We start from the raw sequence: 27590 nt of genomic DNA on the forward strand, positions 1-27590 counted from the left end.
AGAAATTGGAACGTTACTGGCTTAATTGCTGTTAAATCCATTGTATTACGTAGGGAGAAAAACGCGTATATTCATATTGGACCTTCAATTAAGGATTTTATATTGGTAATTAGCGTGTATTTCTTTCGCTTCATGATTACTATTAAGTCTCTAAGGAAAGAATAAAGGGGGAAGACAGCATCTGATTGATTGTACGTTGTATAGGAAAGACCTACTAATATTAATGTGCTAGTTGTATGTTTGTTTAAAAATTAAAAGTCAAATATTGGTAATAATAATAATATGCAGGAAGTAGCGCGTGTGTGTGTGTGTGTCAGGGTATTATCTACGTCTAAGTCTTGAAAACTCAGCAGGTGGGACAGTACATTGTTAAAGAAGAACAATAAGAATATCATTCAAAGAGGTATTTTTCAAATAAATCAAAATAATACGTACCAATGTTGTAATGTGTGTTCTTTTCTTTTCTTTACTTTTCTTTTTTACTTATTTCGAATTTTGAATCATCATTAAACATATATAAATGGTAATGTAATCAATTAACTTCCCAAAAAATAATAATTATTAATTATATTTCTCTTTCTTGTTTTTCCTTTTTCTCTCTAATCAATATTTACCTTTTAACAAATACTACATCCCTAAATTCACATAAACTAATAATTATAACAATGGCTTCTTCTTCTTCTTCCGCTGTCTCTTCTCACTCCAGCTCTTCCTCTCACGCTAGTTCTTCTTCCGTTCACACTAACAGTGCTCTAGTATCTGCTTCTGTCGTTGCTCCATCTTCCGTCTCTGCTTCTGCTTCTTCTACTGCTAAGAACTCTACTAAGAAACATAAGAATGCTGCTCCAGGTATGGTTGCTAACCCAATCTCTTGGAAATACGGTTTGGGTCTAGGTGCTGCCATTGTCGGTTCCTTCGTTCTAGGTTCCAACATTTAAATGTAGTTTTAATCTTTTCAAATTTTTAAAATACATTTATTTTGGAAGTCACTACTACACTACTAATTAGAATAAAATAGACAATGATAATATTAATAAGATAAAGAGACGTTAACTAGGCGGGAAAATAAGGGCATTAATTGTTTGGTAAAAGTTATCAGAATTTACCACAATTGTAACCCTTATTTTCCTATCTCTATAAACAAACATTTTTGGTTATAATATAACAATTTATATATATACTGTTTTCATTTTGGTATAATATTCAAATTATTTAAAAGAGAAAATGAAAAAATAAGAAAAAAAACATCCTAGCATCCACATTCCTATGTATTATATATATATATATATATATTACAAATAAATACAATAATAACAACAATTTTTTATAAAAAAGAAGAAATGGCAGAGGAATTTACTATACTTAACTTGCAACTGATTAAGTGACACTTAAAGTCCCTCATCTTCTATATTTACACCTATATTCATAACAAAATGAAAAGAAAGCCCTACTTTTATACATAGGTCTCTTGTTCTCTCGGCTAAAAATTTATCTTTTCGCTTTTTGCACTGACAATTTCAATATATCTTTAATTAAGCAGCCATAACAAACCTAGAGATATATATATATATACATATATCTGTATATAATAAAGCACAATTCTTCTTATAAGTTGGTACACTATCTGACCAAAATACAAAAGAATATATAGGCATCATGGCATCATTCATAACGGGACTATGGGAAAGTGTCTTTCAACCAGGTACCTCTCCACAATTGATACTAGCCACGCATCTCTCTTTTGTAGCTTTATTAATCACGTTAGCATGGCTGATCTTTGTTACGCATGGTAATATTCATTTTATTATGCTGTTTATTATTGCTGCATTGTTATGGATTACAGTCATTTGGTTTATCCAAGAATTGAAATCTGCTGAATTGTTATCTAATCAAGAATTAGAGAAAGAAGAAGATAAAACAAAAGAGACTGAAATTGAACCAAGTAAAGATAGTAAAGCATCTACTACAGCTACAGAGAAGAAGAGCAACTCTACCAAGTCAAGAAAGGCATGAATAATTAACTTATTCAATCAAGTTCTCACGCATATACTTAAACATAGTTCTCATATATATATATAGGGATGACTATTCCGTATCCTCATTAAAAAAAAGCATAAATGAACCCATTTGCATTATTACATTACATTGTTATGTGACTCTCATCGAATCTATAAATATAAAGATATAAATACATCTGTAGCAGTAGGTTGATTAAAAATCACAGCCTCCTATATATATATATAGTGACAGACTCAATGTCATTTTTACCCACATACCTTTCCATCTTTCGCTCCGAAGAGATCAAATTTGAAGGAAGCAAGAAAAAATAAAATAAGGAAATAAGAGAGACAAAAACCTCATTACTTACTTATAGAGCTCAAGTTCTGTTGTTTTTATTTTTGCCTTTAATATCAAATATTATACCGGATTTCTACTTCTTGACAAGTAAAGTTTGATATCCTTGTTATTCAATATATATATTACTATATATACAACAAGCAAGAAAGACATCAGGAAGTGAATGGCAACAGTCAGTGGATTTATCTTTTGAACAAACTTTTATTATTTATCAAGTTTACGGCTGTGTTCACTTGCATATTCCCTAGTGTTTGTGTTTTTAATTCAAATCTTACCCATATACTTATATTTACTATCTGCTTAGAAATTGGTCAACACTTAGCACCAGTACAGTTTCCTCAACAATGATGCAAAATCAGAATAATTTTATGGGGCGCCCAAGTCCTGTTCCTCATCCCACAGCTAGAGCCCAATTGAGAAACAATCTGCTACATAGTGATATCGGTGATATTGATGTTACTCAGGAAAACCCCATCAATTTCAACGAATCGTCATCTTCTCAAGAAGAATTACAAATGAATGATTATAATCAACAGCAACAGTGCCATCAACAGCAGCAATACCATCAGCAACAACAGTATCATCAGCAACAACAATATTATCAGCAAACGCAAGGATATAATCCACAACAACAACAGCAGCAGCAGCAGAATTATACCTCTCCACAACAACAACAACAACAACAACAACAACAACAACAACAACAGAACCAGCACCAGCAAAATCAGCAAAATCAGCAAAATCAGCAAAATCAGCAGTACTATACCTCGCCTCAGCAACAGTACCCGCAACAGCAGCAGAACCAACAATACCCGCAACAAGGGTTTGTTTCTCCTCAACAACAAATGAGTCCATCTCCTCAACAACAGAAACCTTATCAAAGAATGCAAAACTATCGTAATAATCAAAATGCACATAACAATACAAAACAGCAACAACAGCAACAACATCAAGAGAAGAAAGCATACTCCTTAAATCAAAAATCTATCTCGAATTTTTTTAAAGGAAAGAGCCATCAAATAGGTTTCAATATGGGGAAACGTGCTCAAAGAGGCAACGCTGGTCATCGTTCGAATGGAATTGGAGGCGGTGGTGATGACGATGATGATGGAGGTGATACTTTGTTAGATGAACCTGAAAGTTCCCTAATGACCTTCGGTGATATAACAACAATCACTTACAAGAAAGGTGACAAGCTTGGTATGGGTGACACTACAGCCCCAATTATTCCTACTTTGGTTACAAAAGAAGGTAAAAATATGAACAATACTGAATACCGAAAATATATGACAAATCAAAAGAAAACAGCTTATACAGCCATGGCTAAACAGAATCAAATGATGCAGAGTCCCAATAATAATACACAAGGTATGAACTCAAACCCAAGAGCCATGTCATTACAAACTAATCAGAATCCATACCTTCAGCAGCAACAGCTGCAACAGCTGCAACAACAGAGACCAAACCTCCCATATCAAAATATGAATTATAATACTAATGGTAGTACAACTAATATTAGAGCTAATTCATTAGTTACAGGTCCACCGTCGGGTTTCAATCAAATGCAGGCTCAGCAGGGAACCCAACAATTCACTATGAATCATGGTCCAAATGGACAATTTCAAAGGCAACAACCATTACCAACACAACAATCAGGAGAGTTTTCTCAACAAAACAATGAGCCACCTCGGACGATGTCCTTAGCCAATAGCTCTAATCAAAACTTGCAAAGATTGAAAGCTCAAAAATTCAATAATAATTCAAATGAAACTCAATTTAGAGGACCAACACAAGAACATCTGAACCAAAACCACTCGCAGAATCAACAGGGCCCACAAGATCAATATCGTACAATGTCCTTGCAGGCAAACCCTATATCAAGGGCGCAGCCTCCAAATGGAGCAAATGGATTCAACTTTCATAATCCATCTTCCTTAGCTACTCCGACATCAGTAGGATCTGAGATAAATTATGTTGGAAATGGTACGTCAGTGGCAACAACGCATAGTCAAGAGCAAGTAAAGGCACCTCTTCCTAACCTAAATAAACAAGAGGAGAGCATATTATTTGATAATCAGCCAAAAGCAAAATTAAATGTCTTAAAACTTTCAGATCCTCAGAAAAAAGAATTGTATGAGAAAAATATGTCTGTCGATACTTCTGAGCAAGTTGTATCAGATAAGGAAAATATGGTTCTATCAAATCGAATTGTAAATAGACCTCAATCAGACGATCTAGGATTAAGACCGACATCTCTGCTGGAGTCTGGTTTAAAATCATTAGATCTCAATGGAAACAATACAACCGGTGAAAATAGAGAATCAACACAGACATACTCGTCTACTTTTAGTGGCTCGCCCAATAAAAGGATACCTGCAGCACCTGTTCAAACAGGATTATACGAACTTGAAAATGGATCAGATGCTCATGAATTTGTGACAGCTCAGGATTTAAGGAACCCTGAGACCTCTGCTGAGAATGCAAAACTTGATGAATCATCTTTATCTTTACAAAAAAATGTTTCTGCTGGTACTGTTACAGATACAGTCAATAGTACTTTAAGGGTTATGCCATCGAACGACTCGTCACCGAATAACAAGAGAGTTTCCAGTATGTCAACATCAACAGGTGTCAAGCTAAATCTAGATAATGAAGCAGATGATGTCGACGACACGTTTGACTACAGACAGCAAAGTAATCACGGTATCACGTCGTCAGTCACAGCTGAAAAGGAGAAGGAACCGAAAGAATTATCTGAAAAAAAGAACACGTCTACTACAAATATTGATGATTTCTTGTTTGATAACACATTGAATGAAAGTTATGTGGATTCCACAGATAGAAAAATTGAGTCTATACATATCACAGGTGAGCAATTGTCCCTTCTAACCCAAAATAAATCATTGATGAGAGAAATGACACTATTATCATCTGAATTAGGAGAGTCGATAAAGAGGGAAACCATGTTAAGCGAAAAACTCAACCAAATAAAAACATCTAATCCGTTTAGTGGATCGAGAGAAGATACATCGATATCTTTATCCGATTTTGAAAGTGAGTTAAGAAAGAAATCCTCCAAGATTTTAGAATTAATACAGTCTTTAAATGATGAGAGGTTGAAGAGATTCATCGCAGAAGAACAGATTTTGCTGAGCGAAGTGAATGCAAGACCGACCACAATTGAACTTATTAATGAAATAACTGAGTTAAAGAATAAGTTACAGGAGAAAGATAACGAGATTGAGACTTTGAAACAAGAGGTAGAAGCTTAATTTTCAAGTTATAACCATCTATCCCAAAAAAAAAAATAGTATACGTCGTAATGTTTACGTTTATTATTAAAAACTTTTATTGACGTATGTATGAATATGTATATACCACTAATTACCTAATGAACTAATTCGTATGATTTAATATCCTTATCCTAAGGGCAAACCATTTTTATCTTTAAATGGCAAGGGATCGACTTCCTTCGTACAAAGTGCTTCCTTTTTCTTATAAATTTCGATTTGAGAGAGGAAAAAAATATTGCGGGAGCTTCAAGGTTTTACTTGTCCGTGGTAAAGACAACTGAAAATGTTTAAGTTTCATTTTTAAAAAAGAAAACACTGTTAAAGGATAAAACAACTACTTGAATGTGGTTTCGATTAATTCATCAATATTTGAAGTTGTGTTATAATAGAGTAAAACTTTATTAGGGCTAATTGATATAATTGTTATAGTAACTACTATGGTGGACAGAAAGAGAAAGAGAACGTACGAAGACGATGACGAATCCTTCCAGGACTACAGACCAAGGGTTCCAAAGAGACAAAGAATCCCACCTGTGGTGCAATTATGTAAGGAAATGATGCCTGATATTTGCACCATTGGTGAATCTCCTAAGGCTTTTGCTGATGATATCAAATTTTTAAGTGAAGCTATCGTTAGTGAATATGGTCATGAAGACTATTTCAATAACGCCTTCCTTAGTACTTTACGTGCTGTTACTTTAGAGCAACCACACAAACAACCAGCTATAGCTCTTTTAATTTTAGCTATTAATGCAGGTAGCCAAATTGCAGGTAAAAGTATCCTAAATTTCTTTTTCGATGAATTACAGAAGTGTTGTGACGCTAGTGCTGAGGATACCGGCCCATGTGAGTCGAACGATACGGGACCATGGAATAAAGTTAAACTATATCTTAGAATGTTATCTCTTCTATCCCCAATGATCATTAATGATGATATAATCGGAATTTACCAAAAGCTTTTAGATTTCGCTGTCGAATTGAATAACATTGATGAAAGCAAGAGAAATGCCCTTTCAGAAGCTATTTTCACCAATACCATTCTGAATATTCCATACCTTTTCTATTTTAAGAAGGGGGATGATGAAGCTTTAAAAAATCACGTCGAGGAACTGATTACCACTGTTGAAGGTGCTTACAAGATGAAGATCAGCAACATTAAACTTCTAAGTGAGTATGATTCTAATAGTCCGTATAATATCACAGAACTAATCCAAGTAGCATTACCAAATGTCAAGAAAGTGTTGGCAAATAATATGGACCAATTGTTCCAATTATTTTGTGATTGGAAGGACTTACTACCAGAGCAACCTGATAACCATGGTTTCAACGATGCTCTAAGGTTACCTGAAATAGAACAATTATCTAACTACAATTCCTTATTGAATGGTGTTGGTTCTGTTGATAACATGTGGAAGGGCCCAAGATATTGTTTCCATGTTTACTTACCTCATTCTTCTGGTGAATTCGACACAGTCCTTCCAATTTCCTCCTATGCAGGTCAATTGTTCAACGATGTTGTTATTGATGTTGTTCAGAGTTTGGAATTTAACAGAAAGGAGGTTTGCAAACAATTAAATGTCTTGCCATTATTCTTTAAGGAGGGTATTTTTGCAAACATGGGTGATTCAATTGCTCAAATTGCTGCCATTTACGAAGATAATCCTTTAGCCTCTACATTCAAATTGGAGGATTTGGAAATTGAGGCTATCTTGAGTTTAATATTTAAACTTCCAGATGTTTCTCAACCGTTTGCCTATTTTTATACATTATTGGTCGATATATGTCAAAACAATCCAAAAGCTATAGCCCCTGTATTCGGTAGAGCTTTCAGATTCTTCTACAACAACATTGAAAGTTTAGACTTTGAATTAAGACAAAGATTTTTAGACTGGTTTTCTGTTCAAATGAGTAACTTTAACTTTTCTTGGAAATGGAACGAATGGGAAAAAGATTCTAACAAGTTCCGTGATTCCTTTTACAATCCAAAGATAATATTTATGAAAAATCTAGTAAGAAAAGAATTGAGATTGACTTCTAATGTTAGTGAAGTGGATGACAGTTTACCACAAGAATTCAAGAGATTTATGGAGACATCTTACTTACCAGTAGAAGAAGTACAAGAATTTTACCAATCGCTATTTACCAATTATCAGGTTAGATTAGAAGATGCGAAGAAAAATGACCTATTATTTACTCAGAGTGATATTCCGTTTGAACCAATAGTCCGTGAATTAGCTGATTATGTTCATAAGCAAAATGATGTTAGAGAAATCAGCGAACTAGAGGCCATAATTGAAAAATTAAGAGAACATTCATCAGAAATTACAGACTTCAACAGATTCATTGTTGTACTGTTAACTCAAGTTGTTATACATTGTGGTAGCAGATCATTATCTCATGCTAACAAGTACATTACCGATTTAAAGAGTGAATTAACAACTATCTTCGATAAACTAGAAATAGAAACAGAGACTAAAGAACAAGCTATAATTGATGCAGTATTGGCATATTGGAATGTTAATTCACAAACTGGTTACTTAATCGTGGATGCTTTGAAATTTTCTGAATTAATAAGTGCTAAATCTGTTCTAAATTACTGTTTAAGTGAAAAGAATGGTAAGGTATTTGCGCTGACTGATATAACAGCTATTGACACAATTTTCAGAACTTTATCTCAACAATTAATCACTAACGCTGGTGATAATGAAGCCTTTGAATTTGTATTTGAAAAGTTATGCCTTGCTTTAAATAGCTCTATTGAAACTATTGGTGTTTCTCAGACTGAAAATATCGTTTTACCAGACTTGAGTGAACAATCCGAGATAGATCCAATAAATGAACTACCAAAATTGGAGGTTGCTTGGAAATATTTTGCTATCCTTGGTTTTGTTAAGAGTATTTTGAGAAAATATTCGTCCCAATATCTTCCGTTAGTTGAAAAATTCACAACTGGTATGACTAATGTAATTTCTCATGAACCAACTCAAAAACAATTGTTAGAATGGATTAACGAGGTACCACAAATCTAATACTGCATTGTAGGAGTAATAATTGTATAATAATTTAAATGTCTCTATGTATTATTTAATGTATAAAAGTCGGTTGAGCTAGTTATGCCATATATAATCATATTAATATAATAAACATATATGTGGGTTAATGGTTACCATATTACTAATATATTGTTTCAAAAGTTGAAAACTTTGAACATGCGGTGTTGTTGGGAATAATGTTGTTTAAGTATGCAGATAATTGGAATATTGTATTGAGATTGAAAAAATAAGACGGGTTCTTCAAAGAGAGGAACACATGTCATTCAGTGTGTGTTACGTGGCTTCGTATTTTAGTTTTTATCCGAAGTATTATTATTTTAATGCATTTACCTGTTAATCAAGTAACTATGATTTCATTTTTTGGGTTCAGTAACAGAATATTCACTGATGTTATCTTGATTCTTAGTTTGGACCCTTCTATGGGTAGAGGTAATTGATGGGACACCCTCAAGTGTTTGTAGGTTTAAATTATTCGATTCTGGGAAATAGGGCACATAATTACCATCATTATCATTATTCATCTTTCCTGACATCTCGTAAACACTATCTGGCTCATCCATCACATCATATCTGATATTTTGATTACTGTTATTATAAATATCATAATTTTCAAGGAACCTTTCATTGTTGTGGTTAGCGATACGTGTAGGGCCGTCGTCGAGAGCTTTTGCATGGACAACAGATTCCGAATCCTTCAACTGTAGACTTTCATTTGAATTACATATGTTTCCATTAGAACGTATTGGACTCGTAGTGTCCGCAAAGTATATATATAGTTCAACAAATTCCAAAAACTGTTCTCTTGTAACGTCTTCCCCGGAAAATGTACAATATTCATATAGTTGAATAAACCTTTTTGTCTTTACTGTTTCATCATTATTGGGGCAACCATTCTTGATATAATTGGAACTCATCAAGTCTGAAATAGTTTCATTAATATCTGCCCTAGTTTCTGATACAGGTAGAAATACACCCGTATACTTAAATTTACTTCTAATGGATTTCATTGCAGCTTTATAATCCAGGTATTCTGGAAATATTTTATCATAGTTTGGAATATCGCATCGTCTAGGTGGTTCTAACCCTGCGTGTATTACGGGTTCTTGCGGAGTATTAAATAAAACACTTAATTCCTTGGATCTTTCCATTGAGTTCATAATGAATTGTCGACTCTCTTCATGAGGTAAATCAGCTGGTGTTATCGGTAAATACCTTCTCGGTATATCTATTAAACAACTTCTATAATATAATAATCTGCCTACAAGTAATGTAACGCACACTACAACAAACACGACTAGTGCTCCGACTACAATAAATGTATTGAATGCATTATTTTCAGATTCAGCAGCTTGGGCAATCGTGTCAATTGGTAAAACAGCCGAAAATAAGATCAATAATAATGTAAAGAGAGCAAATGTACTTCGATACAAAAAGTCTCTTACCTTTCCAGATGGTTTCCACATTGAAAAATATATGTACGTGTATCTATGTCGTTATAAATGGGTAGAAAATGTCGTAAAAATGTCCTTTAAAGTTATTGATTCTGCAGTCTATGTTTATGTATTTAAAACTAAAATATAATAAAAGGTACTATTAACGTCAAATGATAAGTGAACAGTGAATAAATGAAATTTAGATGCCTTGGTTTGTTTAGTAGTGTGTTAATGTTCTCATATGGATAGTGAGATATGTACTGCTCTATCAATTAGTATATAGGTGTATAACATTAAGCAACAACGCAGAGTTATATGGATACCCTATTGAATAGTGTTACGTTACCACCTGTTATCACAACTATTGTCATGTTATTATGATTATTATTATTGAGGACGATGCCCTATTATTGTTCTTATTATTACTATTATTATCATTCTGTAGCGACAAAGCGAAGACGTTCATAGAGAGTAAATTTGAGCTGTAAGCAATGGCTACGACGTGAAAAGTGATAATTTGAGGTGATAGTTCAAGAATGGAACAAAAGGAAATCGTAATGTATCTCAATCATCAATTAGGAGATACTCATCTTCGATCATGATATTACCCGCATTGTCTATGGTTTGTTTCTTAGAGGCCTTTTGTTTCTTGAACCATTCACGGATCATTTGGATATTTATTCTATTTTTTGTATCTAAACAATCTAAATGTTTGAGGGTCATCACTACGTCTGAAGTTCGTATCCCCGTTGTAAGGGAGAGTTCATTTAGTGAAATCGTCGATCTGTTTGATAATTGACCATCGATGACTTCATATGCAATAAGGTTTGACCAATAATACATATAACCGATTAGTCCAAATGGTGATAAAGGCAATTCTGGGCCTGTAATTAAACTTTGCAATCTGGACAATTTGTAAGAAAATTCAATCAGTAAAGTACCTAATTGTCTTCTTTGATACGGTGGAAATATAAGGATGCATGCCAGGTTGTTCTGTTGATATGATAAAAGATCCTTTGAAAAAAAACCCATTGGCTTATTGTCACCCGTTTCATAGAGCATGTAGAATTCATAGTTCTCCACTTTAAAATACATCGATTTATTATCCAAGAATAATTTTGTAAATAAGCACAGACATTGGCAAAACAAGCTATGCTTGGAACCCTTTATTCTCCGTATGGTATATTTAGGAGATTTATATTTTATCTTCCCAGGTGGACAATTATTCTTTAATTTACAAATTTTGGTGTGTTCGATTAAGTGCTGTTCAATATCGGTATACTTAAAACAATATTCGCACACAAACAAAGTATCTAGCCACATTTTTGACTTTTCAGATGTTCCTTTTTTCTTCATCGGTTCTTTCTTTGTTGGGCTTTCACGATTTAGATTATTTTCTATGACAATACCAAGGTCTCGACTACCATTTTCAAAATATACATTAGTGCCATACCAAGTATGGAATCTTTTATCTACACCAAATTGCACGTAGTTGATATTTGGTTCATCTAATATACCATATAGTTCATTCTCATCCTTTGGTAATTTTTTTTGAACTGTTTTCTTCGCAACTTTTGACTTCTTGGCTTTCTTGCTTCTTTTTATTGCAAGTACCCTTGTCGTTACTTTATCTTTAGTTGCTACAATATTTGTAACAACGGGATCGTTTTTTTCATTATCCATCTTTTACTTTCTTCCTTCTTTGTAGACAAAGCCTTTAACTAATGACCAATGTAACAGAACCTGGTGCCTGGAACCAAACACGACACAAGCTATAAAGCTGAACTGAGACCGACCAAATAGTGACTCTAAACCTTCCTCACATACGTTACAAACGGATGACCTGTCTAGGTTCTCTTCGACCGTTTGAAATACTAAAATGGTTCCCATAATTGATTAAAAACCATCATCGAGACAGTTTAGCGTGTTTCGTTGTCCCGGATATCACTATACACGACGCAGAAATCCCAAGAAAGAAAGAAAAATTTGTGTGCGAGAAACAGAGAAACAGAGCTGATCGTCTACTTACAGAATGAATAGAATAATAAACAATATTGAAGTAGTTAAACTCGATGAGATAAGGTTTTATAAGAAGCTGGAGAAACAAAGAAACAAGTTCAATATATATACTAGTCATTATCCGCTTATATAAAAACAATTGATTAAAGTCGTTCGATACTCTTTCATTAATTACAATTGTTGAGAAGGCAGTTTGTTTGTTAGTCTTTATTTATTCATTCATTTACAAATTACAAGCACAGCAATAAAAAAGAATCAGGAACAACAATATTGATCTTACATACTGAAGAATAAGACGATAAGATACTAGTTAGCTCAGTTTAAAAAGATAATCTTCCAACGGGATTCAAAAAAGTTGACATAATGACACACAGATTCAATGCATTCAATGATACCCCTCGAGGGAACCATTGGATGGGAGCATCTCCCTCTCGTCATAATATTAATGCACCTTCATTTGACAGAGGTAACATACTGGAAAGCGACCAAACGCGACAGTCACACGGCGTAGAAAGAAATCCATCTGCTTCAAACAATACCAAGGATAGTACTGGTAGTATGAATAGTGCCAATCCTTTGAATGATAAAAAGTTTAATGTTAATGATCCAAATGTACAATTATATGTGGAATCTTTGCCCTTACTATCGACAGAGATTTTAGATGTTTCAAAACAAAGAAGTTTAGCATTAGTTACCTTTTTAATAATACAAGCATACAAGATATATGATCTTATATTGTTAAAGAGTGGATTAACGGTTTCTGGCTTAAGTTCCCATAATTCTTATTTCAATTTCTTATCGAAATATTTTATTATAGACTCTTTGTTTTTATATTTCTTACCCAGTTTTAAGATACCAAGATTAACTTTTAAAAAATATGTGACATATTTACAAATACTAGTAATGGCAGTGTTGACTATTTTCCTCTCTAGGGAACAAGATTTCTTCATTGTTATTATGATATTATCAAGATGGAAAAAATTATATTTTCAAAAAGAATTAACAGTAACAGGAGCATCCATCAATAGACATCAAAAATTAATTGATTATTCATCTCATTTCAAAGGTGCTTTGACTATTAAAATTTTACCTGAAAATACTGCAATGTTAAATCCATTACATGAATCATATTGTTTGCCGTTAGACTCCTCGTTTACCTCATTAATTGATAATGAAAATAGAGGCACTCAAGTTAATATCCCTGTTAGGATCAATTCCACCGAAGATATTAAATTGATTGAATTAGAGTATAGAGATTTTTATACAAATGAAATTCAATTGAAAAATTTAACAACAAAAGATTTCCAGAAGATTTTAAATCCTTCTTCCCTTCTATCTAAAGATAGGAGTCTATATGAAAGCGATATTGTAAATGGTCAGGATTCAACAGTATCTTCAGGAGATAAAAAATCTACTATGCGTTACATTAATATCCCACTTAAGCAAATTGGGTTCTATCAAATCAAGAAAATAATTGATACTAAAAATTTAAACTTGAAAGTATATCAATCTCATGTGATTGTACCACATTGTCCAACCGCAACAATGGTGGCCTCCGGGGATTCAAACAGATGCCTAGGTGATAAAGATGAAATAAGTATCGAATTACATGGTGTTCCACCTTTAAAGTTGAGTTATTCTAAAGTAATTGATGATAAGGTATATTCATTTGTAGATACTAATTTAGAACCTGAATTCTTTAAATCACCATTAAAACAATCAAATATTCTCAACGCTAAGAAAACTTTTTCTGCTACTGATTTGGAAGATTTAACTTGGGCTCGTAATCATAAAGTGATGATTTCATTAAATTCAACCACTCTCTCTGATGGTCATTACACATATAAGATCGATAAATTAATAGATCGATTAGGTAACACGATGGATTTCACTATGTTATCTGATCAATTGAACAAAAAGTATGATCTTATGAACGAATTTGATGTTTATAATCCACCAAGAGCATCTATGGATGAAACATTCAATTCTGATTCTCCAACTAAGAGGGATATCACTATTAATTTTGAACATCTTAAAAATTGGGATAAAGATTTACCACTTTCTGCTAAGGTGTCATATATTGGATCTAATGGTCGAGAAGGTGACAATAACGAAGTTGAAACTTTTGACGTCGAATTGACCCAATTGTCAAAATCATTCCATGCTGAAAAACCTGGTAGGTACATCCTGCAATCCATCAGTTCAAAATATTGTTCAGGTATTATTATTGGGAAGTCTAGTATTACAATTTCTAAGCCAATTCCACCTCATTTGAATGTCTCATCTACTCCAATCATTGACCAGTGTATAGGACAAGTAGGTCTAAACTTTGATTTGATGTTTACAGGTATTCCACCATTCCATTACGGTGTTAAGATTTTCAAAATAGATGGGGAAAGAAGGAAGCTTTTTGAAACTAAAAGATTAATCTCAAAGGGTTCAAGAAATCAATTTGCTTATAATCCATCCACAGAAGGTCATTACGAAATTACATTTGATCAGATATCTAATGATCTATATAGGGATCCGATTGCTTTGATACCATCTGAATTGTATACATTTGAGACATCTATGAGAGTTAAGCCATCTGCTAGTATATCACTAAGGAACTATAAGGATTCATTAAAATTATGTTTAAATCAAAGAGCCAAGATTCCAATTGCTCTTCGTGGTGAACCTCCATTTGCTTTCAAGTACGATATCCTTGAGACAACTACAAATAACAAAATGTCTTACTCGATCGAAGATGTTAATTCTAATGGTTATGAATTAAACACACCTGAATTCAATCTAGGTGGTGATTACATTGTTACTCTAGTATCAGTTAAGGATAACACGGGATGTGTTGTATCCTTAAGTGAGCCTGATGTTAGAATTAAGGTAAGAGGAGATATCCCTTCTGCCTCCTTTAACAGACTAAATAGAGATGGCTCCGATAATAGTATTAGTATCAAACAAAACACAGTAGTAGATATTCCATTAAAATTATCAGGTGAGGGTCCCTTTAAGGTCAAATATCAACATGTGGCTTTAGATGGACGTGTCCTCGGTTCATTTGAGAACAGGTTTGAGACCAGTTACAAGGCAGGCCTAAGGGTCAGCAAAGAAGGTTTGTATAAGTTGTTAGAAGTAAGAGACTCTAGTTGTAGTGGTGAGATTATTCAGGGTGAAGAATTGTTTAAAGTCAATTATTTGAAAAAACCTACATTTACAATTCAAGACAAATTTTCAAAACTCAAGAAGATTACGGATTCTGTATTTATTAACCCTCCTGTTTGTCAAGATACAGGTGAGACGATTGATCTTCTGTTAACGGGTTCGCCACCATTCATTTTAAATTACGACCTTATGATACCTAATGGCAATGTGCTGAGCGAAAAGATTCAGGTTGCTACAAAGTATACATCATTGAAGATACCTAATAATGAAGCTGGTGAGTTCGTTGTTACTATAAAAAGTATTTATGATTCTAACTATGAAGAACAAGAATCAAAATCAGGTGCTACTATAAATAGTGACCCTAATGAAAAGATTATCAAGCAAGTCGTAAATCCATTACCATATGTGGAATTTGCTAATCAAGAAAAGACATTTAGAACATGCTCTGCAAATATTGATCAAGAGGCACTATTAGATCCAATCAATATCAAACAGTACTCTGGTAAAGGCCCATTCACCATTGTATTTAATGTTTATCATGAAAGTACAAGCCGGACTGAAGAACTAACCCTTAAAAATGTATCAACAGACTCTTTCCCATTCCAAAAGTTGTATGATGGTCTGAAATTAGGAAATCATGTTATATCCATTGTAAAGATTACAGATACAAATGGTTGTGCTAACGATTTGAGAAATGTGCAGGATACTCAATTGAAGCGCTACGTTCGTAATGGTATTGAAAATTTTATTGGTGGTGAAGATAACAAGATAAATAAGAACTACATCTCTATTTCAATCACCGATGTACCCAAAATTCATTTACTGGATTCTCAAGTTGAATATTGCGTTGGAGATTATGTAACATACCAATTAAACGGTATAGCTCCGTTCACGATACAGTATACATTTAATGAAGTTTCCTTAAGAACACAAGAACATTCTTCGCAATTTGTTAGATTAGCATCTGAGCCTGGTCTCATCACTATTGACTCCATTGAGGACTCAACAGCACAATGTTTAGTTAACTTTACTAAACCAGGAATGGAAAAGGATTTGAAGAGGTTGTCTTTGAATGTCCATCCAATTCCATCTGTCACAGTTTCGCAAGGTAATTATGTTGTTGAGGATATCCACGAAGGTGGACAAGCTGAAGTGTTATTCTCTTTCGAGGGAACGCCACCGTTCTCACTGACATATGTTAGGACGGAAGACATTGAGTCTGATAATAATGGTATTATGATGAGAAGGCCTCAAGTCGTTGAAACTCATAAAGTAACAGATATATTTGCATATCAGTATAGAGTGGTAACTAGCTTACAAGGGACTTACGAAGCAATTGAAATTTCGGATGCTTTCTGCTTTGCCAAAAATGATGCCTTTTTCGATAACTAATTTTAATAAAAAATTTATTCCATATACTTAATGCATACTAGATTTTTTATATTAATACGTATTATATATAAGATATATTACTTTTTAATGAAATTTCTTGAAATCTTTTATTACCATTTGTTTTTGTTATTTAAATCGAAAGTAGTGAAATTTCAACTTGACATTAAAATTCATAAATTTTTATGTAAATAAGTACTGAGAAAAGTGAGCCAAACTTAAACAAAGGTACGTTGGAGTAAACAAAAATTAAAAGTGATAATATCATACTATTTAGAGGTTGGTTAAACATGACATTCCCCAAGAAGATTTCACCTGCACATTGGTTGAAGCACTTAAAACTTGCACAACCTAAGATAATAACGTTTGATGCATATAATACCTTATATTGCACTACGTTACCTGTTATGGAGCAGTATAGTGATGAGGCTAAGAAATGTGGAATTAACGTCACTGCTCAAGTTCTCACCGAAAGTTTCCCAACGATTTTCAGTAACATAAAAGAAAAGTATCCAAATTATGGTAAGTCCGAAGGGTTAAATGCAGATGAGTGGTGGGGGATCTTAATAAGGGACATTTTTGAACCTCACAAAGTTCCAAAGGAAATGATTCAAAATATCCTAAAGAGGTTTGAAGGTAAACAGGCATATGCGGTGTATCCAGACGTTTTAGAGCTATTACAATTTCTTAAAGAACAGCATCCTGAAGTAGTTATTGGGATTATTAGCAATACCGACCCTAAAGTCTATAGATTACTGGAGAATCTAGATATTTTAAAATACTTTGAGAATTTCACTTACTTTTCCTATGATCTTGAACTTTCAAAACCAGATATAAAAATTTTCGAATATGTTCTTGATGATATAATTAAAAAAAGACCAAACCTTTTAGATGATAAAGAATCTTTATCCTCATTTAAGAAAAAGTGTTGGCATGTCGGTGATGAATTAAAGAATGATTTACAATGTGCCCATAAAGCAGGCTGGAGCAATGTTTTAATTGATAGGACTAACAATCATGGCTACTTTGAAAAAGATAAATTCATCAGTTCTGACGTTTCTGAACATGATCTCTCAATACAAAAGGTTGATCAAACGATGTGTAAAATATGGGAGTTGTGCGAACATCAAGATAGTGGTTTACAATTGGACTTCACCAGTTTTATTCTACCAAACTTGTACACTTTTAGGCAACTTTTTTTTAGATAGAATTTAAGATATCAATTTTATACTGATTATTAAAATCTCTAAAAAGACTATACAATTATCTTTTTACTTGCACTCAACCACAAAAATTGAATTTCACTGCTTTTTCTAAAGTTAAGTTTCAGTAACTTTCCAAATTTAACGTACACATAATCAATAAATATATTTTCTTATATTTCTATTCATTTATATAAAGATAATGGAGATAATTATACAATAAGTAATTTGATTATATTCGTTGCTGTTTATACACTGATAGTCTTCCATATGTTAAGACCATCAGTACCTGTACTAACCAAACAACCCGGAATTTGTTTATGCCATTTAACATCTTTAACTTCCTTTTGCCAATGTACGAAAAGTAATTGCGGTGGGATTTGTTCCAATTCTTTAGTCTCTGCTTTTTGTTGTTTAATTTCTTCGTCATCTGCCTCCACAGACAAATCCCATAGTGTCACTGTGTTATCTTCAGAAGCAACTGCTATAACAGATTCATCCAATGGGTTAAAACTGATGGAAGTAATAGCACCTTTATGGAAATCATATTGTGCAACTGGCTGGACATTGTTAATATTGTCTGGGGAGAATTGTCTCAAATCCCAAACACCCCAAGAACCGTTGTCATCCCCACTTGCTAATAAGTAACCTACCTTAGAACTCCAACTAATAACATTTACATCTGTGTTAGAAGCCTTGACGGACAGAGCTGGAATATGTTTCTTTGATCTAGTGTCCCAGATTCTTATAAACCCATCAACACCACATGATGCAAATACCGTATTTTCAGTTGAAGACCATTGCAAATCTTCAATTGATTTATTGTTACCGACACTGAATGGTTGTTTATCAGTACTCCATTTTGAGGTACCTCTTTGAGTCAAATAAATTTGACCAGAACAATCACCAGTCACTAATGCACCACCTCTAATCATTGGAGACCAATCTAAAGCATAACCTTCAACATTACCGTGATTCTTAATTGTGTGTAATGGTCTCTTTGCTGTTTTTGGGATTTGGTATCCTGGTGTAGAGAATGCTCTTGATTGTGGACCAATATCGAAAATGTGAACTTCACCATTTTCACTCATTGTAGCAGTAAGAACTTCTTGATTGGATTGTGCAAATGGAGAAACTTTTAATCTATTTGTTGTATCTCTTAGTGGTATATTTTCATTTTCAATAATTGGATCATCATCATTATCCTCATTATCCTCATCGTCATTATCGTCTGCACCATCCTCTTTCACTAAAGTCTTGTTCAATTGAGTTAATGACAAAACAATCATTTCATTATCCTTCTTTTTAGAGGCTTGAGTTGCTGTTGTCATCAATATAGATTGTGGATAACTTCTACGTTCCGAACCAAGTGTATCTGGAATAATGTCTAAAGTCATACAAGGCCAAGGAAGATTAACATTATGTAACATCTCATACACGGTTGGATCGGCCTCTAGAACTTCATCGGGTCCTAATGGACGAGATATGTTTGGTAAGTATAACTCTTTACCCCCATTGTTGGTGTTACTAGCTTCCTGATCCTTTCTTAACAATTCTGCTGCTTTTTCTTCTGTAACTTCCAACAATTCACCCTCATCATCAACATCTATATCTTCTTCATCATCAAGTTCCACGATTTCTTCGTCACTTTCAAATGCATCACTAAATTGACCGTCATCAATCATATCTAAGTCTCCATCACCAGAACCTTTAACGGCAGGTCCATCATTATTACCTGTTCTGGCAGATACTACTCTATCTTCTTCTTCTCTATCTAACGATCTTTTAGACATTGTGTAATATAGTAAATATTATTGGGTAACAAAATTATACTTAGCTTTTGCCTCCTTTCTTTTGGGTTGGAAGATGTTTTGAAACTCACTCAGTTACTTAAATGTAGGATCGATATATTTAAAAATAAAATAAAAACTAAATTTCAATATCAACTATTATAATTTACAAAATACACAGATCAAGAAATTACAATTTAACCCCATAATAACATCTAAAGTGAAAAATTGCAACTCATCGCATCTCATGCTCTAACTGAAAAATTTTCCTTTTTCCAATTTGAAGCGTAAAAATATATAAATTCTGCACGTGACTTTGAAAATTTAAAGATAAAAAAAAGAAACAAGAACAAGGCGAACAACACCAAATATATCAATTGCCTAATTAGAACATTGAGATGCGTCAAAAAGAAATAAAAAAGGTTTTTTTCATTTTCGGATTTTGTTTATTTTATTTAAACTTTTAACTCAACTTAGAAATGGTCGTGATGACGATGATGATAACGTCTGGGAAAAGTTATTTTACTCGAGATTCAAGATCTCAGATCCAAAGAACATACAAGAGAACACACACCACTGCATGTATTTTTTGTGTCTTTTATTTTATTTTATGTTATTTAATTTTATTTTTTGATTCCATTGCGCAAGTATCAGTGTAATCATCAAAATTCTCTGTGCATCTGTGGATATTTCAATGGAATATTAAACCTGTCAGAGTATCGCTTTTCTTTCTTTTTAAGTGATGACGTGGACGCAGTTCATATTTTCGTCACAGTTTCCACATCTTTTTCAAGTTCGACATCAACATCCCCCTGTTTTTGGGGATTCTTCTTTTTTTGCTGTTTCTTTTTTTCTTTTTTTAATCTTTGTCTTTGTATTTCTTCTTCAATTAATCTTTGGTTATTCGCAGCAAGATATTTGTTGAAATAAAATCCATCTTTACTCTTTTTGGCGTCGTGTAAGGTCTCTTCTACATTCTCTGCCATTTCAACCCTTGTCTTTGTCAGTCTATTAATAATCTTATTATCTCTACTAAAACATTTCCGTCTTTTGCAATTTTTAAGTGTTTTGAAAGATACTTCCCCGGGATTCATATACTTATTCTTTCTCAAGTTTGTCCATGGAGTGATTAAGATAGTACATTCTGGTAACTTATTACCAGCAATAGATGATGCTTTACAAAGTTGTAGACAATCGTTAATTACACCATCGGGGACATCATCTAAAGACTTTTCGCCATTGGTTAATTGCAAATAAATATGGCCACTAGAATAGCTATCTGCATGAAACCAGATGTATTCCAATTCTTTGAAACCATATTTTATTAAGAAATCATTTTCAAACTTATCCTTTCCAGTTACTATCATATGAGGTGCACTATATTCATCGTGTTTAGATTCAAAAAAATACACCATTTTATACGTTTTCTTGAAATATTTTACTAAACTATAAGAATATTTCCCCTAACAGTTGAACAAACACAAATAGTAGCGAATGATTGATAAGTTCTTCAAGTACTGCATAAGAATGCCTTAGCAAACAACCAACTATTGCTGTTTATATAGTACCATATCATATTCTTTTCATTAATATTTTTTTTTCACTTGATTACCGAAGTATTGAACCACGTAAAACACATACATTCGAACGCAGCACTTTCGATGGATGGATGAGTGGCGGTAAATAAAAAAAGATAGAAGAATTCCACGGAAATAAATTTGTTTTGAAGAGCGAAACAACAAGTATAAGTTCAAACACCTTTTAAACAGTTATCGATCAAGTCGCATTCGAGAGTTATAAAAATGTAATGTGACTTGGGTCAACAAAGAGGACTGTTCTGTAGTATGCTATAAATCAACGAAGTAGTTTTCTATCTAAATCTCCTTTTGATTACGGACAAGTTCTTGGATGAAGGCGATAGAGATAGATAGAACCCATATATATATGTACTCGTTCTAGCTCTTTGGTAGTTGAATTTTTCAACGGGAAGTTCTTACCTCGTAAACTTTGCTGTGAATACAGCTATACAATATAAAATTTTGCTGTCTCTGTAATTTTATTCTTGTCAGAATACATTTTATGCAATATACTTGTAACAAAAGTTTGTCACGCTCGGCGGCTACTTCATTGCTCGGAATTATATTTACAATAAATATAAGAAATATCATTTACTCAAGATCAAAAGTTCATATAAAAGGTAGTTTCACTATCTTAACTTCCGCTCGAGACTTCATCTTTTATCAACATATAATCTCACAACTAATACAATATTAACTCTATCATTTTTTTTCCTTTTACAACGTTTTGGTAATAATAAAAACATGACTTTCAACTTTTCTATTCCCATTAAGACATACTCAAAGTATGAAGGTACAATAGTTGTTCCGTTTGGATTTAACACCCCATCAATACAATTAGATAACCAGAAGTGGCGTCATTTTAATCGTAATTATCAAATAACTTTCAATCTTCAAATCATTCAAAAGAATATAATATCAATTAAAACAATGATGGGGGAAACTACTGTATTAGATGACATTACGATTACCATTGGTGATCAGAATGACCATATTAGATGCTCTTCCAGATGTCCTTCTTTGTCTTGTAAATACTTAAAACAAGAAAACGGAATTCAAGTATTGAAAAGGTTTCAATTGGAATTTAACAATAGTATAGAATTTACATCTGTAAAAAAATCATTACAAGCAATAACAATTAATATTAAAGAATATCATCCAACTGGCACACAACCAATCTTCAATAATAATAATAATAATAATAATAATAATAATAGCTTTAGTCAATATCATGTCGACAACCCATCGACCACTCAACTAAGTGGAACGCGCAATACTATTTGTAATAATGATTATGCCAGGAACGATTCTCTCATGGATCCGGATCCTTCATTAATTAATAGTCAGATTGAAGCCCCTATATTTTACAAAAACAATGCTGATGGAATTAGAAATAAGGGTCTCACGAATGTCTCCAGTCTTGTCCAAAATAAACTTCCATCCATAGATTTCCTTATTCAACATACTACAGAACCAATAATGGATTTAATGACACCATTAAATAATAATTTATCACTGAAAGAGAATGATGTGTCCGAAAAGAAATTGTGTTATTCCCAAATTGGAACTAGGACAGATTGTAGGACCACTTCAAATTCTCAACACTTCAACAGTATATTGCATCATGACAAGAATGTACCTCAAATTTCAAAATCCCAGCTACCTACAAATCATAATCTATCCATACCGGATAAAAATTCTAGTGATGTAATAATTTCACCTATTAAAGGTATGTCGCATGCTTCTCTTGAGAATGTTGACTCACATACCGTGCTACCCTCAAATTCCCAAAAATTGGAAATATTACAGGATGTTCAAACAATCAAAGTTACAAGTCCACTTGAAATATCAGAAGATACCAAAACAACGACTATACAAGAGACTGAAAATTCGGAATGTAACTATACAATACCGAAACCAAATTCAGAAATGAAGAATGTTTTACATTCCTCAAAGAAGTCCAGGAAGAAAAGGATCAAGATATCTAAAAAAGTCATAAAAGAAAAACTAAATGACAAAAAGTTTATGAAATGGGTATGTTTTCCTTCAGTATCTAAATTTTAGATTCAATATTTACACTTTTTATTAGGCTATGAATATTTTCTCAGGCCAATTTTTCGTAACATTTACTAACAAGTCATTTAATGTTTCTTTTGATACCTTTAAAATTTATATTTACATTTAGGTGGATACGGTTGAAGGTATTTTGACCAGGATGTACAAAGAAACAGAGTAAACGGAGCCATATTATAATCGAATAAATCATTTGCCTTTAACGTAAGGTGTTATAGTTATCGTACAATATCTTTTCTTTAGCGGACCGGTACATGCGGAAAAGTGACACCGAAAAAATAAATAAATGAAGGTGCTCGTTTAAGAAATGGCGTTACTATAAACATTTTCTATATCTGTATTTAAAATGAAGACATTGGCTTTGGAATCACGAAAAATAAAAGCGAGCTGGGCGTTATACATCAGACGACCCTCTACAATATTAAAACTCTGATCTGAGGATTGAAGTACATAATAGAACGAAAGAAAAGTATACTCAAAACTATCGAAAAGAAAATATGGGGAATTTTACGGATGAAATTATCACACAATATTTTGAGATTGAAAATCACCTAATAAATGTGTTAAAGACTGCACCTTATATTCATCAATTTATCCATGGAGATCCAATAAGTGGTAGAATCACCCTATATTTGATAATTTTGGGAGGATTTGCTTTGATTCAGGAGATATGGGTTAGTATTGAAATGACGTTATTGCAAAAAGAAACATATGACGAACTGAATGTAGGGAGAATAGACGAGGGGATTAAGTTACACCGTATGATACTTAGTGATGAGTACCATAGTAAGGAATACAAGGATGAGCAATCCGGGATCATTATAGAAGAGTTCGAGGATATGGATAAGTTCTTTGCCAAACCAGTACATGTTTCCGATATTTTTGTTCATGGGTACATCATTGTCAATGGTCAGCAAATCCTTGACACACCATTGAAATATCATGTTGAATTCTCTCCCGAAGATTTTGAAAGTGAAAAGAGACAGGATTTTGGGTGTTCACTCCATGTTCTAAGATTAAAGTTATATCACCTTTTCAAGGATTCTACTTTTTACAAGGAATACAACAAAAATTCCAATCCATTTACCATTTCTGGTAATGTGAAAATTTACAATAAATTCGGTGAGAAATTGGAGGTAAACTTAGATGAGGTCCAATTATGTTTCTTGAAGATCGAAACAGGTGATACAATCAAATGTGATTTTATTATAGAATAATATTTCTTTTTTCGTTAACGTTGCAAACCAATAGTATAACGTATATGCGCATATATATGTATATAACTTATTAAGCTTTATTTTGTATCCTTGGTACACCGATATTATTAGTATGTAATTCGTTTTCACACCAAGCCCATAATTTAATAATTTGGGATAATTTAGAGTCAAATTGCAGGTCAGGTATAACTATTGTGTCTCGATTATTTAATGGGTCTTCATTATTAGATAGCATATTCTTCATTAGGTTATTATCCTTTGATGTTGTTAAAGAATTTTGCAAAGATCTATCAGAACTAGCATGTGTTCGTAACGAACCATCATTACTTCCAGATATTGGAATCGATGTCAGTGTAGAAGTTGGATTATCTAATGAGGTACCAGAAAAAGCCGTCGATGTTGGATTGGTTGACGAAGAAGATGAATTTGAAGCTGTTGCGCTCTTCTGTAAATCTTGCGATTTAACATTCGTCCTTAAAATTGATTTAAAATTGGATAATTTAAAATCAAGAATATCTAAGGTTTCAGGAGATTGTAATACATTGGGGAATTTTGTTTGGTTTGTGATATCAGGGTATATTGATTTCAGTAATTTTTGATTAATCAAAGTGGCAACTTTTGATCTCAATGAAAGAGAATATAATTTATTTAAATTGCAAGGAAGTTCTATATCTAAATCTGGAGGTATTAAAAGTAAAGTCATTATAAGTTCTAGTTGTTTCATATGCGATTTATTTTTTAAAGCCTTTGGAGCTAACTTATCCTTTGAATAATTTATCAAATTTATAATGAACTCTTTATCAACTTCATTTCCTTGTTTTTTTTTGTTATTCCTTATCATCTCTATAAGATTTAACAACAATAATTTATAATGTAAATCATCGTCCTCTTCAAAATCCACCCTTTCACCTAATGGATTATGAGTAAAAATATTATTATCTCCTTGAGTAGTGTTATCATAATCATCATTACCTGCTGATCCAGGAGGACTATACTGTGGATTTTCATTTTGTAAAATTTCTAAACCAAAATTAGAATTAATTATCTCCATAGCTTTAGAAATTTGCCCTAATTTAACCAAATGTACAATTGTAGCACGTTCAGTTATCTTAAACAATGAATTAAATTGTAATAAATCTTTGTTATTCGAAATATAGCCCAATCCTTTGGCCATCCTACAACTGGCGTCCTCATAAGCATTAATGATGAAATAGTTCAATAGTAACCTTGGAACAGCAACCTCCGTGTCTTGAACTGCTCCTGGAACCAACTGTTTATCTCTAGTTACTTTTTCTTTCCAACTATCAGGAGTGTATGTTTTTCCTGTATAGTATTTTGGACTCATTGTAATCTAGAAAACGGTGAGGGGGTGGGGGAGTGTATAATTGTTGGTGGTGTTATCCTGGTTCTAAATGAGATTATTACAATTAAAAGTTAATATACTTTTTCATCTAAGTGTTTCTTTTAATGTTGATAGACAAAGAAATGGTAGAAAATCAATCTATGTAATGAATATAAGTTACCTTTTATTTAGTTTAAAATTTCATTAAGGTCGTCAGATTGCTACATCTCCCTCACAAATATAATAATCAATGTTATCCGAGCGACGCTTTTATTTCTCTATAACTCCGCACTACTTTAACCAATCAATTTTCAAGGGAAACGAGGGTAACGTAACACTCATTTTCCCAATTTTAAGGCAATAAGACACAAATCATTAACAATAAACGTATAGCCATAGCTATCATATTCCTGAGAGGAGAGGAGGAGGAGGTGAGGGAAGAGGGTCATTACAATAACAATATTATTTTGACATACTGATAACAGGAACCTGCACTTGGCTAGTATCTCTTGTATATAAACAATATTATAATAGTAGGGAGGAAATTTTACAAAACAACAACAACAACAACAACAACAATAATAATAATAATAATACAAGTGAAACAAAGACAAAGATAAGTAGTTTGATATACTTTCTTCGAAGGTTCTCAAATTATAGAGGTTTATAAACAAAATATGTTATTGTTAAAACATAACATATTTTCTTTGTTTTCTCTGAGGGAGTAATAATAATAAAACAAAGCAGCGAACAATATATATTAATATAATTGAGAGCAATTAAAACACATATCATAATTCTTGTCAGTTGAAGATTAATTAGTCAAATCAGGGAACTATACATAAACACACTTATTTATAATTCTTGTCAAAAATAGGACATAATAATACAAATGAAACAAAAACAAAAAACATTTAACTCAAAACGTTATTACCAAGAAGGTTCTCGGTGTCAGAGTTTCCCAAATTTAGTTTAATTATCTATTGTATCCATATCAGAACAAAAGAACAATAACAAAATAATCCGGAGAGGAGGCAAAAAGTACTCAAAACAAAAGGTACTCAAAACAAAAGAAATACGATATATACAAGCATATACAATTAAATATCAAATATTGGTGAATACAGTACATACCAACATACCACAACTATTCCCATATAAAGTCTTGCTGCCTTGTTCTTTTTTCCCCAAAAAGAATTGAGAGGTATAGCAATTATATAATTACAATATATTATGGTCCATTGTGAGTATTAGCGTATATGACAGAGTTTTATTTTTGCTCCTCTTCTAAAATGGATTTGTGACATCTGCCTCCCGCTTCTCCACTCCACTGAATAACTGATAATAATTGTTGTTGAAAGTTACTATATTCATGAGAATATTTACATAATACTCTATAATTTCCTAATACATTTCATTTAATCGGACCAATTTAATATAACTGTTCATATTTATCTTATATATTGTTTAAGTCACAAAATTCAAACGAGATAGTCTTTTTCGTTCTAGACCGAAATATTACGCTAACAAATAACCAAGTAAGATAACAAAAAACAGGTGGATCTACTGAGTATTAAAATATTTTAATTATGTAAATCGACACTACCTTGTAAATATAAATCATTGATATATATGACTATTGTCTTAAAGAAACCTGCAATAGTACAAGATAAGAATTTCATTTC

General features: G+C 32.7%; 13 protein-coding genes across 13 annotated transcripts; 8 read left to right on the plus strand and 5 right to left on the minus strand.

Moving 5' to 3' along the window:
• Positions 1-665: 665 nt before the first annotated feature.
• Positions 666-938, plus strand: NCW1 (Ncw1p; the record flags this gene model as incomplete). Its single annotated transcript, XM_041550367.1, has 1 exon — positions 666-938. The coding sequence occupies one exon, from the start codon at positions 666-668 to the stop codon at positions 936-938; it is 273 nt and encodes a 90-aa protein (XP_041406301.1).
• A 718-nt stretch (positions 939-1656) lies between these two features.
• On the plus strand, positions 1657-2013 carry PKR1 (Pkr1p; the record flags this gene model as incomplete). The annotated part of the gene is made up of 1 exon (XM_041550368.1): positions 1657-2013. The coding sequence occupies one exon, from the start codon at positions 1657-1659 to the stop codon at positions 2011-2013; it is 357 nt and encodes a 118-aa protein (XP_041406302.1).
• Positions 2014-2705: 692 nt separating this feature from the next.
• Positions 2706-5630, plus strand: EPO1 (Epo1p; the record flags this gene model as incomplete). The annotated part of the gene is made up of 1 exon (XM_041550369.1): positions 2706-5630. One exon carries the CDS (start codon positions 2706-2708, stop codon positions 5628-5630), a length of 2925 nt encoding a protein of 974 aa, XP_041406303.1.
• A 458-nt stretch (positions 5631-6088) lies between these two features.
• STO1 (Sto1p) lies at positions 6089-8680 on the plus strand (the record flags this gene model as incomplete). The annotated part of the gene is made up of 1 exon (XM_041550370.1): positions 6089-8680. The coding sequence occupies one exon, from the start codon at positions 6089-6091 to the stop codon at positions 8678-8680; it is 2592 nt and encodes an 863-aa protein (XP_041406304.1).
• A 377-nt stretch (positions 8681-9057) lies between these two features.
• On the minus strand, positions 9058-10167 carry DLT1 (Dlt1p; the record flags this gene model as incomplete). Its single annotated transcript, XM_041550371.1, has 1 exon — positions 9058-10167. The coding sequence occupies one exon, from the start codon at positions 10165-10167 to the stop codon at positions 9058-9060; it is 1110 nt and encodes a 369-aa protein (XP_041406305.1).
• A 534-nt stretch (positions 10168-10701) lies between these two features.
• On the minus strand, positions 10702-11820 carry SAS2 (histone acetyltransferase; the record flags this gene model as incomplete). The annotated part of the gene is made up of 1 exon (XM_041550372.1): positions 10702-11820. The coding sequence occupies one exon, from the start codon at positions 11818-11820 to the stop codon at positions 10702-10704; it is 1119 nt and encodes a 372-aa protein (XP_041406306.1).
• Positions 11821-12519: 699 nt separating this feature from the next.
• Positions 12520-16707, plus strand: POM152 (Pom152p; the record flags this gene model as incomplete). The annotated part of the gene is made up of 1 exon (XM_041550373.1): positions 12520-16707. The coding sequence occupies one exon, from the start codon at positions 12520-12522 to the stop codon at positions 16705-16707; it is 4188 nt and encodes a 1395-aa protein (XP_041406307.1).
• A 287-nt stretch (positions 16708-16994) lies between these two features.
• DPI35 (Dpi35p) lies at positions 16995-17912 on the plus strand (the record flags this gene model as incomplete). Its single annotated transcript, XM_041550374.1, has 1 exon — positions 16995-17912. One exon carries the CDS (start codon positions 16995-16997, stop codon positions 17910-17912), a length of 918 nt encoding a protein of 305 aa, XP_041406308.1.
• Positions 17913-18154: 242 nt separating this feature from the next.
• Positions 18155-19699, minus strand: RRB1 (ribosome biosynthesis protein RRB1; the record flags this gene model as incomplete). Its single annotated transcript, XM_041550375.1, has 1 exon — positions 18155-19699. The coding sequence occupies one exon, from the start codon at positions 19697-19699 to the stop codon at positions 18155-18157; it is 1545 nt and encodes a 514-aa protein (XP_041406309.1).
• A 755-nt stretch (positions 19700-20454) lies between these two features.
• Positions 20455-21111, minus strand: JLP2 (Jlp2p; the record flags this gene model as incomplete). Its single annotated transcript, XM_041550376.1, has 1 exon — positions 20455-21111. One exon carries the CDS (start codon positions 21109-21111, stop codon positions 20455-20457), a length of 657 nt encoding a protein of 218 aa, XP_041406310.1.
• Positions 21112-22017: 906 nt separating this feature from the next.
• REC114 (Rec114p) lies at positions 22018-23337 on the plus strand (the record flags this gene model as incomplete). The annotated part of the gene is made up of 1 exon (XM_041550377.1): positions 22018-23337. The coding sequence occupies one exon, from the start codon at positions 22018-22020 to the stop codon at positions 23335-23337; it is 1320 nt and encodes a 439-aa protein (XP_041406311.1).
• Positions 23338-23843: 506 nt separating this feature from the next.
• On the plus strand, positions 23844-24563 carry ERG29 (Erg29p; the record flags this gene model as incomplete). Its single annotated transcript, XM_041550378.1, has 1 exon — positions 23844-24563. One exon carries the CDS (start codon positions 23844-23846, stop codon positions 24561-24563), a length of 720 nt encoding a protein of 239 aa, XP_041406312.1.
• Positions 24564-24633: 70 nt separating this feature from the next.
• GID8 (glucose-induced degradation complex subunit GID8) lies at positions 24634-25908 on the minus strand (the record flags this gene model as incomplete). The annotated part of the gene is made up of 1 exon (XM_041550379.1): positions 24634-25908. One exon carries the CDS (start codon positions 25906-25908, stop codon positions 24634-24636), a length of 1275 nt encoding a protein of 424 aa, XP_041406313.1.
• Positions 25909-27590: the final 1682 nt, after the last annotated feature.

This window comes from Maudiozyma barnettii (genome assembly GCF_903064755.1).
Source record: "Maudiozyma barnettii strain CLIB 1767 genome assembly, contig: KABA2_04, whole genome shotgun sequence".
NCBI classification, from domain to species: domain Eukaryota; kingdom Fungi; phylum Ascomycota; class Saccharomycetes; order Saccharomycetales; family Saccharomycetaceae; genus Maudiozyma; species Maudiozyma barnettii.